The sequence below is a fragment of the Artibeus jamaicensis genome, unplaced genomic scaffold (assembly GCF_021234435.1).
Source record: "Artibeus jamaicensis isolate MK-2021 breed Jamaican fruit bat unplaced genomic scaffold, CSHL_Jam_final contig_729, whole genome shotgun sequence".
Taxonomy (NCBI): Eukaryota; Metazoa; Chordata; class Mammalia; order Chiroptera; family Phyllostomidae; genus Artibeus; species Artibeus jamaicensis.
In genome coordinates this window covers 2,806,553-2,821,270 of record NW_026521939.1, presented here as the reverse complement: position 1 = coordinate 2,821,270, position 14,718 = coordinate 2,806,553, and the positions used below count along the sequence as shown (strand labels likewise).

Here is a 14,718-nt window from a genome sequence, read left to right as displayed (position 1 = left end):
GAGGCCTGAGCATCTATCTTCCGTCTATCGAGCTGTCGGCCCCTGACACCCGCTGGACCGCATGGTCTCTAGGGAAGCGTTGTAGATAAAAGGCACGGTGCCCAGTTTACTGTTAATTTCAGACAAGCACGTGCTCTTTTGGTATAAATATGCCCCACATGTGACATGGGATATACATATACTCAGAAGAATTATTCTCTGTGAACCTGAAATTCAAATTTCACTAGGAGTCTTGTGTGTCTATTTGTGAATCTGTCTACCCTGCTCTGGGGGTTGGTCCCTTCTCAACAGTCTGGGGTGTGGGAATTATCCCCCGTTCTCCATCTATAATATGGGTGGTGAGGAGATGAGGTCATCCCTATCTGGAGCAGTTTCAGTGTATACGTGGTGAGTCCCCATTAGGTGCTGGTGTTTGTACCAATCTCACCGCGTATACCTCTGTATACGGGGGGGGGGGTATACAGGGGAGAGTGGGGCTCTGGTCGCAGGCAAAGTGAGCAGGTGTGTCAAATGTGTGGCTCAAAAAAGACCCAGGGGTTTCTGGTGCAGGGTCCACTGGGCCCTCCAGTGGGGACAGAGGCACAGTAATCATGGACCCAAAGCTACTTATGGAGCAGCTCCTGAGAACTGCGGGCTTGCTGACTCTTGGTGGCCCTCAGGATATCCTGCCAGAGGTGGGGCGCAGCAGCAGGGAGCTGGAGGAGTTACTACTGGGGCCACCCAGCCAGAACGGCAGACCAGGCTCTGAACCAGGGCCTGCCCAGCTCTGACCGCCCGCATCACACGGGTTCAGCTGGACGAAGCTGTGCCCACCTAAAAACAAGCCAGAGCTTTGAGGAAGCCTCCGATACACCAACGTGGGGTTATTTAAAGGGCTCTTTGCCAACTTTCATGGTTCTTTTTCTCTACTAACATTTACAATGATAACCAAAATGCACTGGATGCTGACCTCATGCAGGGCCCTGCTCTCGGTATGGTACTTAAACTTATGTCATTTTACCCCAACTATGTCCCTATGCCAAGGTGCCATAAAGGTCATCATGCCCATTTTGCAGATGGGGACAGTGAGGCTCAGAGACTAAATTTTGGCTGGGGCAGCCCGACGCCACAAGGTGCACTTTTAACCACCATGTGGGTGTTTTCTAGGTAAGCAGGTTGGTGACGTCTGAGTCACAAGGAGGGGAGGGTCTCAACCCTGAGAGGGGTGGCCTCTCTCTGCGGCAGTGCAGCCAGTGCCCCTCGGCCTGTTGGTGCCAGGGTAGAAATGGGTGGGCCAGGCCAGGAGAGCCCAGCCAACCTGCACGTCCCATCCCACAGCGGCCCTGCGGATCTCTCCGGTTTCTTTTTCCAGCTTGGCGAACAAGCTGCCACGCTCACCTGCCTGACCTTGCACGTGAGGGCAAGGCCTGGGCAGTTAGGTGGTCACTGCTGCACAGAGTGCACAGCTGGCGGGCACTGAGTGACTGACAGGCAGCGGCATGGTGGTGCTAGTTTACGAGTCACGTGGTTGGTAGTGTGGCCGGCACGTGCCATCTTGCGCCAGGAGACGCCCCTCCCCCGACCCCTCTGGGACCCCGGGCCTCCTGCTGGACCCCTCATCCCTCCCACACCGCTCCTGCGGACCTCGGCACTCACAGCATCTGGAGGGACTTGAGTCCACAGCTTCAGGGTCAACCTCTTCCAGGCAGAGGAAGGCGGCCAGACGGTCAAAGGACACCCGGGCCTGGAGGAACCAAAGTCCCAGGTCACCCGTGCAGGAAGAGCAGAAAAAGAACTCAGGCTTCGGGTGTCGGGTGCCTCAAGATGGTTGGGAAGTCTCACAAGGCAATAGTGCAAAGCTTTTTAGGTGACAGAAAAGTGATGCACTTGAAGGTGGTGACAAGGATGGTGGTGGTGCCCTATTTCCTCCTCGCTCCTAATTAGCATAACTGGTACAGTGGAGCTGCCACTCTGCAGACCCTGCCCTGGGAGAGCATGGCGGCCTTTCCGATAGCATCATCCAGCCATTATCAGGAAGGATTCTAAACTTTGTCCACCGGGGGGCGCCCTCTGCTCCTGACCCCAAACCCAGCTTAGGTGCTGAAAAAGGGAGCCATTTAAACACGGATTGCTATCCCCTTTTCATCAGGCCCAAAGAGGCAGCAAAGGCACAGAAATAGGATAAAATTACTTTGTATAAAAAAAGAAGAGGAATGAATACTTGCACGTGGAATTGCTGGCCAGGTGAGGCTGTGTATCTTGTGGACGTTTGCTAACAACCTCCCTGGTAGCCTCTGCCCCCTCCCTCCGGTCTGCTGCTCTGTTTCATCCCCTTTCCCACCCCCTTTTTCCTCTGCCTCTGCCTGGACTGACCGTGGGTGGGTGGAGACTGGAAAGGCTCCTCCGGGCTGGCCTCTCGCCTCACCTGGACAACGGAGTGGATGGAAAAGGGCAGGAAAGCCTGCGCCTTGTTGAGGATGTTGAGAACCGTGAGGGTCACAAAGGCTTTCTCGGCGTCCATGGCATTCTCCTCAGTCACCAGAGTATGGACAGTAAACACAACCAGCGCCACCTGGGTGAGACAGGGGTGAATGAGCGGCCCTGAGCGGGGGGCGGGGCCAGGGCTGCCTGGGCGGGCTGCGCTCTCTCCAGGGCTCCGTGGGAGCCTCCGCCCAGGTCTGCCCTCGAATTGCATTGTGGGTGAAGGGAGCACACAACGGCCCGTGTCAGTGGGTACTGGACACTCGGTTCCAGGCACTGCAGGAACCACAGGTCTCCACCTTGGTAGCTTTTCTGTGGTTCTGGACGGGGCTGGGACTTGTGATTCGAGAATCCCTTGACAACACCAAGTACCAGCAGCACTTGAGGGCTCTAGGTATTGGTGGTGTTTGTGGTTGTAAATGTCACTCGGTGTGATGGCCACACTATGTGATGGTCCTCAGTGTGATGGTCACTTCTGGTCACTTGTTGTCATGGTGCATCAGGCATCTTTGCCGGGGAGCCCTCAGGTTGTAAGGGATGGTACATGCAGTTCTGAGTGGTAACTGTGTTGGTGAGAGCTGGTGTCATGGCAGACGGCCTCTGTGATTCTAGATCCTTCTGGAAACAGTGGTTCTGGCCTGCTTGTCGCCAGCCTGGATTGTTCTATGAAGAGTTTTGAGTTTTATCCTGGACATGGCGGCAAGTCATGGCAGGTGTGTTTGCAATGGCAAGACTGAAGTCAGAGTCATGATTCAGAAAGCTAACGTGGCGGGGATTTGTGAAATCAACTGGGAAAGGACAGGACAGGCACCATGCCCAGGGAGGGGCCCCGGCAGGGTGAGCGCAGGGCTCCACCTCTGCAGCCCCTGCACCTGTGCCACCTCCATGGCGGTGGAAGCAGCAGCTCCGCAAGCCTGGCCTTTCACAAGGAGAACGACAGACCTCGCCAGACACTGCTGCCCTCAGAGGGCAGATCTGGCCCCTTTGCTAACCAGCAAGGCGCAGGGACCCTGAGTGAGAGCAGGGTGCAGGAAGGCGCGTTTGGGTGGACAGGGGGCTCTGCAGAGAGAGGCTCCAGGTTCCAGAGGCCCCGCCGACCTCATCCCCCCACCCTCCTGGCCCTGCAGCACTCCCTCCCCAAGTCCACACTCTGCAGGGAGACCAGGGTGACGTCACCAGAAATGTGGACACTTGGAAGGACACCAGAGACACAGAGAAGAGGAGTCCAGAGGTCCTCAGGGCACCCAGCTCCTGGCCCCGGATGCGCAGGACTCTGTCCAGAAAGGCCCCTTCCCAGCCGTGGCACTTGACTGTCCTTATGTTTCGGAAGATGCAGCTGGTAAGCCGTGCCCGAGAGTCCTTCTGCCTCATCTGCTCTTCCTGGGACCAGAGGGAAGAGAGCGGGGAGGACAGGGTCAAGTCCAGCACTCTCCCTCCCTGCATCCACCACTCCACACCCTCAGCAAATCCCGCTGATTCAAATCAGGCCCCAGGCTGTCTGCCTCTCAGTCCTGTCCGCACAGTCCTGGCCCAGCCACCGTCATCTCCTCCTGGACCATGTCACCTCCCTTTGTCCCCTCTCCTGCCTTCATCACAGCAGATGATGCACCATAGCAAAGGGAGGCCCCCAGTGCACCGGAAACAGAGGCAGGGCCCTGACCCAGCTGAACGTGGTGCCATTAGGAGGGCTTCCTGGAGGAGGGGGTGACACATGAGCTAGGTCAGAAGTGATGTGGAGGTGCCAAGCACACGGAGAATGGTATGGGGTGGGCAGGGGACGATGGGGGGGCAGGGTGGCTCAGAGGACATCCAGTCTGGTCAGAGGAGGGTGTGTGCGGGGACTGAGAAGCAGAAGTGGCCTGGGTCATGGTGGCACATGGAGGTCAGGCAGAGGGGTTGGGGCTGCTCTGTTGCACCTTTGAGGGGCATCGTCGGAGGGGTGGCTGTGCAGACGGCATCTTTGAGGCCAGACCAGAGGCTGGAGAAACAGTCTACACGGCTCCTCCCTCCCTCCCAAGTGTTTATTGAGCACTATCCAGGACAAGCACTATTCTAAAAAGCTGAGGCTGCATCCATCCACAAGCATTTCCTACTCCTGGGACGCTCTCATTCTAACAACAGAGAGAAGACTATGGAAGAACTAGGTGTGTCCTATGGCAGGTTAGCAGGTGAAAGCCCTGCAGAACGAAGCAGCACAGGCCAAGGAGCTCAGCTGCGGGAGGTGGAGGGGAGGCCGTGCTAGGCTGTAACCAGAGACAGGAGGACAGGAGAGGCCGGTGCAGACTTGGGGAGGCGAAGGGGAGGGAGACAGACCTGACGTCTGGGGGGTGAGGGTGATCCGGGTAGACGGAACAGCTGGCACAAAGGCCCTGTGGTGGGAGCTGGGCCGGTTTGAGGACCCCAGGGAGGGCAGCCGGGCCGTGGAGTGAGCAAGGAGTAGGAGATGAGGAGGCCACGTCACAGTGGGCAGGTGGCCACAGCAGAGTCTCAGCTTTGACTCTGAGGGAAATGGGGCAGAGGCACTGTTTTGTTTTCCCAGGTGCCCCCTATTGTGTGGAGAGGCCTGGGTGGGGGTGAGGACAGAAGTGGGGGCTCAGCCGGGGGTCCTTGTAGGGACCCCGGTGAGAGACAGTGAGGTTTGGAGGGCCCGGGTAGGAAGGAGAGCAGTCTGGAAACAGTTTGAAGGTGAGGCCAATCAAAATAGCTGACTCATGAGACGTGAGAAAATGAGAGGCATTGATACTGACACCTAGTTATTCTGTGGCCTGAATGCTGGAGGGACAGAGCTGCCATCCACCGAGAGGGGGCCGTGGGGCCACCTGCTTGAGCGATTGAAAAGGCTCACGCCACTGCCGGCCAAGCCACCCCCCCCCCCCCCGCAGGCTCTTCCCCCTTTGCCCCAGGTGTCCCTGCTGGCAGATGCCGAACCTGATGGTGGTTCCTCTTCTTGGTGATGAAGAAATTCAGAGGGAGGAGGCTCAGGAAGACAGCGATGGCCGTGAGGGCAGAGGGCCCTAGGAGCTGGAGACAGAGGGGAGGGTGTCACGAGATACCCAGAGACACTGGGGGAGTGGGTCAGGACCAGGGGTCGGGGTTGGGGTCAGGGGTTCAGACTTGGTTCCGACGGCAGGGCGGTGTCAGGGAGTCTGCTGAGGGCAGCTCCCGGGTCATGGAGACCAGGACTCACGGGGCAGAGACCTAGAAGGAGACGCCTCCCGCATCAGGGAGTGGAAATGACACACTTCACATGACACGGGGCATATACCCAGCACAGATGTGCATCTGGATGGGCAGGACAAGGGAGTCGGTCAACGCAGTGAGGTCAGATCCCTGGATTCAGAACATGGGTTCAAATCCTGCCTGACTCGGACACTCCCTCTGTGGCCTTGGGCAAGTGACTTCCCCAAGGAAACGAAGCCGCAGTTCCCTCAGCTGTTAAGTGGAAATAGAGCTGTCCCCACAGCCCACGGTGAGTCTCACATCAGACATCCCATTGTCCCCTAGTCTTCCTTTCACCCCTGACAAGGGTGCCGCGTTCAGCAAATGGACACTCAGGACACCTGCCTGGTTAAACCAGGGTTTCAGATGGACAGTGAGTAAGTTTTCAGTACACGTATGTCCCATGGACACTGGGACATACCTATACTAAGGAATTATTAAATGTTTCTAAAATTCATATTTAACTGGACACCCTGTGTTGTGTGGCAGACCCCTCAGCTTTGTGACTTTGGGACAGTTGTATTCCTCTTAGCTCTGCTTTTTTTATATGGAAAATGTGGCCCTGGCTGGTGTGGCTCAGTGGTTTGGGCTTCGGCCTGTGGACCAAAATGTTGCGTTGCCAGTTCGATTCCCAGTCAGAGCACATGTCTGCGTTGCAGGCAAAGTCCCCATTGCGGGGGTGTGCAAGAGGCAACCAATTGATGTATCTCTTGCACATTGATGTTTCTCTCCCTCTCTTTCTCCCTTTCTTACTCTCTCTCTAAATGTAAATTTAAAAACCTTTTAAAAAAAGAAAATATGGAGGTAAGGGGCAGAATAAAGGATTTTTAAGTGGCTTTACTTTCTGAGATTCCTGCTGAGGTCATTCGGGCCCCTGCTCTAGAAGCCTCACCCTCTCTCCAGTCTGTGCTTTGGTTTCTTCTATTAGCCAAGAACAATTTTTGAAATTTCCTCCAGTACCCGGGAAGCCAGTTTGTTCCATTTATATAGCAATAGTGCCACTCAGTGGTAGAATAGAGAAATGCCCAGAAGGCAAATACCGGCCATCTCGACAGTCAAGGTTCTGAAGATACTCAAAGGTATGTTGGTAGAAGGTTAAATGTTACACATGCTAACAACAGCAATGTCATTGGTATTGTAATATGGGTTGCGCTGCATCTATAAATTGCTTCGGTATGGACATTTTGATGATGTTAATTCTTCTAATCCGTGACCACGGTGTATGCTTCCATTTATTTGTGTGTCTTCCTTAATTTCTTTCTTCAGGGTTGTGTTGTTCTCTGAGTATAGGTCCTTTACTTCCTTGGTTAGGTTTATTCCTGGGTACTTCATTTTTCTTGTTGCTCTACAGGTTCAGAGAAACTTCTCTAGTAATGAACTATAGAAATGACCCCTGAAAGTACAGGCTTCTAACTATAGCAACCTTGATGCCCCCCTCTCCTTAACCAGGGTCTCGGGGGTGATCCTCTGATGGTAGGAACCAGAGGCCAGGAAAGTGACGGTGTGCTGTCTGCTGACTCACTCGGGCTGTGGGTCGGCCCATGCAATTGCCCTGCGTTTTCCCAGGTCCATCCTCCCCCCCCCCCCATCATAAGAGCTGACATCTACGAACTGCACGTCAGCAACTGCTTGAAGTGCCCTGTGTGGACTTGCTGAGCGCTGACTGTGTGCCAGGCCCTGGAATACAAAGTACCGAGTCAGGAAGTTTCTCTTCCCCTGCGCTGCAGGCGTGAGGAAGCAGCAGCAGAGGGCCGGTGATGACGCCACCGCGCAGTGGGAGGCCCTCGGGAGCTTTCCGCACTCACTCGCAATCAGGAGGCCGCTGAGACCTCCGTCTGGGGCCTCCGAGCTATGGCGCATAGGCCAGGTCCCTCCTCCTGCTTTTGTACAGCCTGGAAGCTGCACAAACAATTTTAGTGGTTTTTTACATTTTTAACAAGTGGAAGAAAATTTAAAAAAGAAGACTACTTGGGGGCACATGAAAATTATGCAGAATTCAAGTTTCAGTGTTCATAGATTGTTCCCGTGGAACACACCACCTCGTCTACCTGCTTAGTGTTGTGTGTGGTCACTTTTGCATTAGAAGGGCAGGGTCGAATAGTTTTGAGAGAGAGCATATGGCCCCAGCATCTAAAATATTTACAGTTTCGTCCTTTACAGAAAAGTGTGTGAACCTTGCACCTGCACCTGGAGCAGAGCTGGAGTAAGACCTTCTGATGAACTGCCCCACCTTGGTGCACAATTAATAATATCAGCAAAAGCATCCAGAGCACTGCTGTGTGCCAGACACTGCTGTCAGTGGGCACAGGTGTCAGCTCACCGCGCACCTTAACATCAAGGGCGGGGACACTGTTGTCAGTTACGGGTCTCACCCTAGAGACGAGGAAATAGCACAGACCAGCTGCTACTTGGACAAGGCTTTGGAGCTAGCAAGTTGTGACAGCAGGGTGTGAGCCCAGGTAGTCCCACTCCAAAGTCTGTGATTTTAATTTAAAAAAAAAAGTCCTGCGCCACAAACTAGATGAACGGAGGTTTTTAAAATTGGTTTGGCTTTTGTTTTTTGCCACGTGGCCACTTTATGCTTTTCAAACACTAGGTAGCCAGTTCTTTTCCCTGAGATGTTTTGTCTTTTTGGTCGATGGTGCTGGGGCCCCAGTGTTACAGGCTTAATGTATCTCCTTGGTACCCCGAGAGCAGAGCGTACCCAAGGCATCATTGTCGTCATTATCATCCACATTTTACAGATGAAGAAACTGGAGCCCAGAGAGAAAGAGCATCCTGCCCAAGGTCACGTGAAGGCCATCCTTGTCTAAGACTTTGCCCATTACACCAGCAAACTGTGCAGATGGAGAGAGGCGTAAGGGAAGAAGAGGACGAGATGGAGGAGGGGGAGGGGGAGGAGGGGGATGGAATTCAGCTCAAATCCCAGCTCCCTCTGCCCAGCACACCTGCCACAGATACACAAAGCAGACGATGATCCAAACGAGTGGCAGCCACAGCCCGTTGAGATTGAGGATGTTCTCGGTCAGCCTCGGCACATCCACAGACACCAGGTTGACCACGTCCCCAATGGCGGTGGTCTTTTTGGAGCCGCTGGACAGAGCCAGGACCTGGGTAGAACCGGAGGAACGAGACCTGAATCTGAGGGAGGATCCAGGCGATCGGGGATGGGGAGGGCAGGGAGGCCCACGGCGCAGAGGGAGCGAGAGCACAGCCGCACTGTCCTAGCTGAATGAGGCGGGCTTCTTTACCACCCTGAGCCTCCCTCGCCTTGAAAGTGGGTTAACGAAAAACCCCTCAGCCAAAATCTCAGGGCCTTTGTGAGAATCCAGGGAGATGACAAAAATGGAAATACTCTGAGATCCCAAAGCATTGGAGCAATAATCGCCAATCACATAATACATGAAAATCTTGGATTTGTGATGACAGTTAGTGGTGGCCGTGTGCCAAGAGCCAGTGTCACAGTCACTGTGTTCGATAAATGGTGACGTCATTTTCTGTGATGAGCACACCACATAGCTGTAGGGAGCAGGCTCTGCCATATTTCACTCGATTTAAAACACCGTGAATAAAACTTTCTCTATTTTTGCATCATTAAAGAAAAATATTCCAATTAAATGAAGACAGAAAGCATCTTGATTTCAGAAGTGTTAAAAAAGTGAGACTAGAATCAGTCACCTGCAGAATTACTAACCCATTTTACAGCTAAGGAAACTGAGACATGGAGGGCTTGTACTGGGCTGGCCAAGAAAGCTTGTTTAGTTTTTTCTGTGCTCTGGCAGTGCTTGGTTGTCTTTAACTCAGTCAAATGATTTTGTTGGAATGTATTGTGAGAGCTGTCATATCAGCGTGCATTTAAAAACAACCATCAAAATCGGTGAATTTTTGTGCAGCCATTTTGATATTGAAGAGGGAAGAAATTATGCAACATGTTTGGTATGTTATGCTTTATTATTTCAAGAAAAGTAAAAGTGCAACTAAAATGCAAAAGATTGGTGCAGTGTATGCAGAAGGTGTTGTGACCAACTGAATGTGTCAAAAGTGGTTTTCAGTGTCTCTTGGTACAATTATTGGCATTTTGGCCAAATAATTCTTTGCTGTGGGGCTGTCTCGTGCATTGGAAGATGGTTAGCAGCTCCCCTGGCCTTTGCCCACAAGAAGCCAATAGCAGGAGAGAAGCAACATACTCAAAATATTCAAATGGATAAAGTTACTTGGTAAAAATGGAAAATATGTCTGTTATTTTATGGAAAAAACTAAAAAGACATTTTTGGCCAACCCAACAAGTGACTAGCGCAGGACTGGGATCGAGGACACCTGAGGCATGCCCCAGGCCCAGCAGGGTGTTAGGTGGGCCCCTGAAGGCATTCGATGTGTCTCTCAAGTACCAACCTGATTCTCTGGCAGCCCCGAATCTGCCCTAACCCTTGGTTCCTGGGGGGAGGGACCCCTTCCAGCCTGTTGAATGCTAAGTTTGACTTGCAGTCCTCTCTCTATTGAGTGTAAGGGGGAAAAAGTGAGGGGGTGAAGGAAGAAGCCCAACTAAACGAGTGCAGAAATTCTCCAAGGAATCTCTGAATCTCTGTGCCTCACCCGAGCTGAGAACTGAGAACACAGTTGTGGACACTGAGGCAGGGGGCTTGCTCCCCAGGGAGTGGGGTTTGAGTGGGGAACCAAATTAAATGAAGACTTACATAGCTCGTTCTTTAATGGCAGTTATGACGAGTGCCATGACGAAGTGATAGAAAATATGGGGCTTATTATTCAGATACGGCAAGGCCCACAGATCAGGAGATGGCCGTCACTGACAGGAGAGCTTTTGTACTTATAAATCTCAACAGGGGAGAGCGCTCCCTGCCCAGTCAGGCACACACCGGGGTTGGGCAGAGGGAGGCTCAGGAAGCTGGGGGCAAAAGCCTGCACTGTGGTCTTCACAGGAAGGAAGGCCGGGCAGGATTAGGTTGGCGTCTTTCAATACTTCCAGCTGGCTCTTGGGCCTGGGGGCTGTCTCTAGTTGTCTGGCCCTGGAGTGATTAGGGCAGGGTGGTGTGGATAGTGGAGCAGAAAGTGCGAACCCCGTCCATGGGGGGTGGGGGTGAGGGGTGGGCTCTGGATTGAGTGGTGTGCATATGAAAAGTATGCTCTCAGCTGAGTCATTTACCATCTCTAGGAACTGGCTAGCCAGGGAGGCACGGTCCCTCCCTCCTGGGTCAGTAAAACACCAGATGTCAAAACATAAGCTGTGTAAAATAAGAAGACAGTTCACAGAGAAGCAGCCCAGAGAGGACAGTGAGGAGCCTGGCCTCATCAGGAGATGAAGAAGGCTTCTCTAAGGGTGTGAGGGGGACGAGTGATGCCCTTAGGCCGTTGTCTAACCAGCCTCAACTTAACAGGCGGACTCACAGGACGGGGCAGGACACATAGACAAAGCTCCAGTGTGCTCAGGGGACAGGGGCCCGGAACACAGCGGGCAGACAGGGCAGCAAAGGGAGCCATTCTTGAGGCCACTGAGGAGCTGCTCCCTTGGCCCCCCTCCTTCACCAGGTGACAGCTCAGGTGTGAGAGGAGACTCACGGGGGACAGAGCCACCCTGGCTTGGATGCTCCAGACCCAATGGAGCCAATGTCTCCTGTGGCAACAGTCCCATGGGTTTCCCTTCCAGGGCTCCCCAAGGGGACGAGTCCCGACACAGGGAGGAGCCCAGAGCTCTGGCTCCCACTAGGTATCCCCAGTTCCTTGACAGAGCTTCCAGTCCAGAGGCAGTTTTCCAAAGGGTCAGGGGACATCTTTACCACAAGCGGTGTTGCCTGGTAATGTAGCTGACAGTCCACTTTTATCTGGTTTCTGCACAGCCCAAAGGTTAGTTCTTTCTCCTCATGGGGGTGCGTGGGAGCCGACTACATGCAGGGCTGTGAAAAGGGTGTCCAGGCACATGCACAGGCCCTGAGGTAAGGGGTGCTCAGTGTGTTTGGGGAAATGACCAAGAACATAAGCAACTATTAGTGAATTAGTGAATGAGCGTGTTTTCAGTCACAGATTATATGAATGGTTCAATGAGGTGACCCTGCCTGGCCAGAGCATTTGCATGTAAACCAGGACAGGGTGGAGAGAAGGGAAAAGCCCACGCCTGTCCCTGGGGCTCACCTTCCGGTAGACCAGGCCCGTGATGGCCGTTCGAAGCCTTATCTGCAGCACCTTGAGTCTGTACATGTGCTGCTGCTCGAACAGCGTCTGCAGGCAGGCGGCGATGAACATCAGCACCGCGATCAGGTAGCCCTTCCAGGCCGGAGCCTCGGGATTGCCAATAAACTCCAGAAAAAGGCTTGTGGAAGAGGAAGGGAGAAGGTACAGCTCGTGAGAAAAGGTGCTCGAGATGTTGCCCTTGCCCAAACCTGCCCCAGTCTGGAGGACCAGCCAGTGTAGCAGACTTTCCTCCCTCAAATGACCGTAATTATTTTCTCCACTGTCCATGCTCATTTTCAAAGTGACCTGCAGCAGCACTGGTCAAGAGGTGACGTTCTTATTCCCTCCTGTTATGGGCTGAGTTGTACTCCACAAGAGTCTTAGGTTGAAGTCTGAACCACTAGTACCTCTGAATGCAGCTGCACTTGGAGATGAGGTCTTTCAAGAGGCAAAGAAGTTAAAATGAGGCTGTTTGGGTGGGCCTTAATCCAATGTGTCTGGTGTTCGTCACGAGGGATATTTGGACAGACGAAGAGACATGGTGCACGCTCACAAACCACATTGCTGACCCACGTTATCGTAAGTAAATTGGTGGTTTAAAGCCCCTCCTTTTTGGGGTGTTTTGTTATACAGCAAAAGCTAACTGATACAGTCAGGGTAGAGGTCACCCATTTTCTTTTCCCCAAGGTCAGTCACCTTCTCATTTATTTTTGCCCTTGTCACTGTCCTTTCTCCCACCATCCTGTTCCCTGAGCACCAGGGGTCGAGGCAGAGGCAGGAGAGCGGAACCCCTGCTGGCCCTGGAATGGCACCAGTGTGGGACCACCGGTCTTAGCAAGGCACCCAAGGCCTGAACCCACCTGAGGAGCTTGGGGACAGTGAACCTGAAGACGTCACTGATGACAAGGCTGAGGGTCCCCAGGAGGAAGGTGGAGCGGGAGACCTGCCAGATGGCCCTCAGCAGCGGGCCCCTCCTGCTCTCTTTCTGCGGCAGGAAGGCCTGGGTCTCGGAGGCATCCCGGCCGCGATGGAGGCTTCCTTTCCTTTCCAGCGCTGCCCTCTCGGTGTGCCTTCGGGGAGAGAAGACACTAGTCTCCTCACTGACGCAGGAGGAGACAGTCCTTGCAATAGACTAAACGCGTTTCCCCAAATTTCTAAGATGCAATCCTAATCCCCAATGCAATGGCACTTGGGGGTGTGGCGTTTTAAGAGATGACGGAGTTGTGAGGGTGGACCACTCCTAAGTGGGATTAGTGACCTTGTAAAAGCTGCTTTACTCCTTGGGCCATGGAAGGACCCAGAGAGGGGACAGTGTCTGTGAATCAGGAAGCGGGCCCTCACCAGACAACGAGTCTGCTGGTGCCTTGATCTTGGACTTTCCAGCCTCCAGAACTGTGGGAGATAGAGTTGTTGCTTATAAACCACTCCGTCTATGCGACTCTGTTACAGCTCCCAATGGACTAAGACAACCTTTTTAATATTCTCAGAGGTGGCAGCTGAGCTGTCAGCAGCAGCACCCAGCATTTCAGGGTTCATCCTCAACAGGGGGGTGGGTGGGCGAGCATGCATCCAGCCTCACCTCCTCACCTCTTCTTCCTCATCCCCCAGATCACCCATGTATGAGAAATGAGGCCGGGTAGGGGTGGGCCGGGCAGGAGGGCAGCCCCAAGCCCTCCTGAATGGTGATGGGTATGTACATGCTTTCAGCACCTACTATGTACCAGGCACTCTGTAGCCCTCCGAAGAACCTGGTGAGCCAGGTCTTACCCCATTTTGCAGATGAGGAAACTAAGTCACAGAGGGTGAACCTGTCCAAGGACATGCAGCTGAGGAGTAAAAGAACCCAACTCTGCCTTGAGGCTCTTTTGTTCCAATGTGCAGCCTTCCCTTCTTCCACAACTGGCCGGCCCTCGCGTTGTTTAGAACTGGTTTGGAACGGGTTTAGAATCCTGCTGTTGCCCTGGCCCTAGCCCCTGGCCATAACCGGGGGCCACAGGGAGAGCCAGGGTGACGGAGGATGAGGAGGGAGAAGCCAGAGGACCCCTCCTGAGATAGGAGGTCCTGCGCCATCGGGAGCAGCTGCTGACAGCCGGGTTGTTGTGTGGCCTGGGGCAGGCTGCTTCCCTCTGTGTCTCTGTGACCTCGAGTGTGACAGGACGGAGCTGGTCTCACTCTGTGTCCCGTCCAGTTCTGACGGCTGGTGGGGTTATCATTAATGTCAATGCCCAGCCACAGAGCTGGGACTGGGACCAGGCGCGGGGGTCAGCCCCTCACATGCACGACTGCGCTGATGCCTCTCAACCTGTCTGCCTGGCAGGTGTCACAGGCCCCCCACTTGACTTAAGACAAGACTGAGGCTCAGAGAGGTGGTAACTCTGCCCGAGGTCACACAGCAAGGACAGAGCAGGGATCTGAGCTCAGCTCTCCATTCACAGTTCACACAGTGCCTCTTTGTGGCCTTCACCACCCAGCAAAAAGGAAAAGAAAAAAACCTTGGGTGGCCAGACTCACTGACAAGATCAAAGGTCTTGCCCCTCATTCCTGGCCTGGCTTGTTGTCTGGTTTCGTGTCTCAGAGGGCTGCGGATTGGTCTTTGTCACTGAGCTGTGCATGGCCTGATGCTCACAAACATTTTGGTATTTGGGTCTCGAAAACCATAAGGATGTCACCTCCTTGCAGATGCCACCCTGACCGCCCTTCCCCGTGGGACCCCATCACTGAATTATTTGCCTTCACAGCCATGCTCACTCGCTCCAGCTCTCCCTTTACTTACTTATCTTGTTAGAACTCCAGGTGGGGACGCTTTTTACTTATATTTCCCCCAGCACCTAGTTGAGCTCCCGAAGGCAGTAGGCC

General features: G+C 53.7%; 1 protein-coding gene and 1 pseudogene across 9 annotated transcripts in view; both read right to left on the bottom strand.

Annotated features, from left to right (window-relative positions):
* The window catches only part of ABCC6 (ATP binding cassette subfamily C member 6), a 47,807-nt gene that overhangs the window by 21,647 nt on the left and 11,442 nt on the right, over positions 1–14,718 (bottom strand). For 6 of the 9 annotated variants that reach the window (XM_053672145.1, XM_053672149.1, XM_053672147.1 and 3 more), the window contains 7 exons: positions 12,723–12,932; positions 11,824–12,001; positions 8,628–8,789; positions 5,389–5,481; positions 3,637–3,840; positions 2,405–2,551; positions 1,624–1,723 (listed from right to left, as the gene is read on the bottom strand). In XM_053672145.1, coding sequence (XP_053528120.1) covers positions 1,624–1,723; positions 2,405–2,551; positions 3,637–3,840; positions 5,389–5,481; positions 8,628–8,789; positions 11,824–12,001; positions 12,723–12,932 — 1,094 coding nt within the window. The remainder of the gene's footprint in view (positions 1–1,623; positions 1,724–2,404; positions 2,552–3,636; positions 3,841–5,388; positions 5,482–8,627; positions 8,790–11,823; positions 12,002–12,722; positions 12,933–14,718) is intronic. The other 3 variants (XM_053672146.1, XM_053672150.1, XM_037129083.2) reach the window with 1 other exon arrangement.
* On the bottom strand, positions 7,005–7,088 carry LOC119037068 (uncharacterized; annotated as a pseudogene).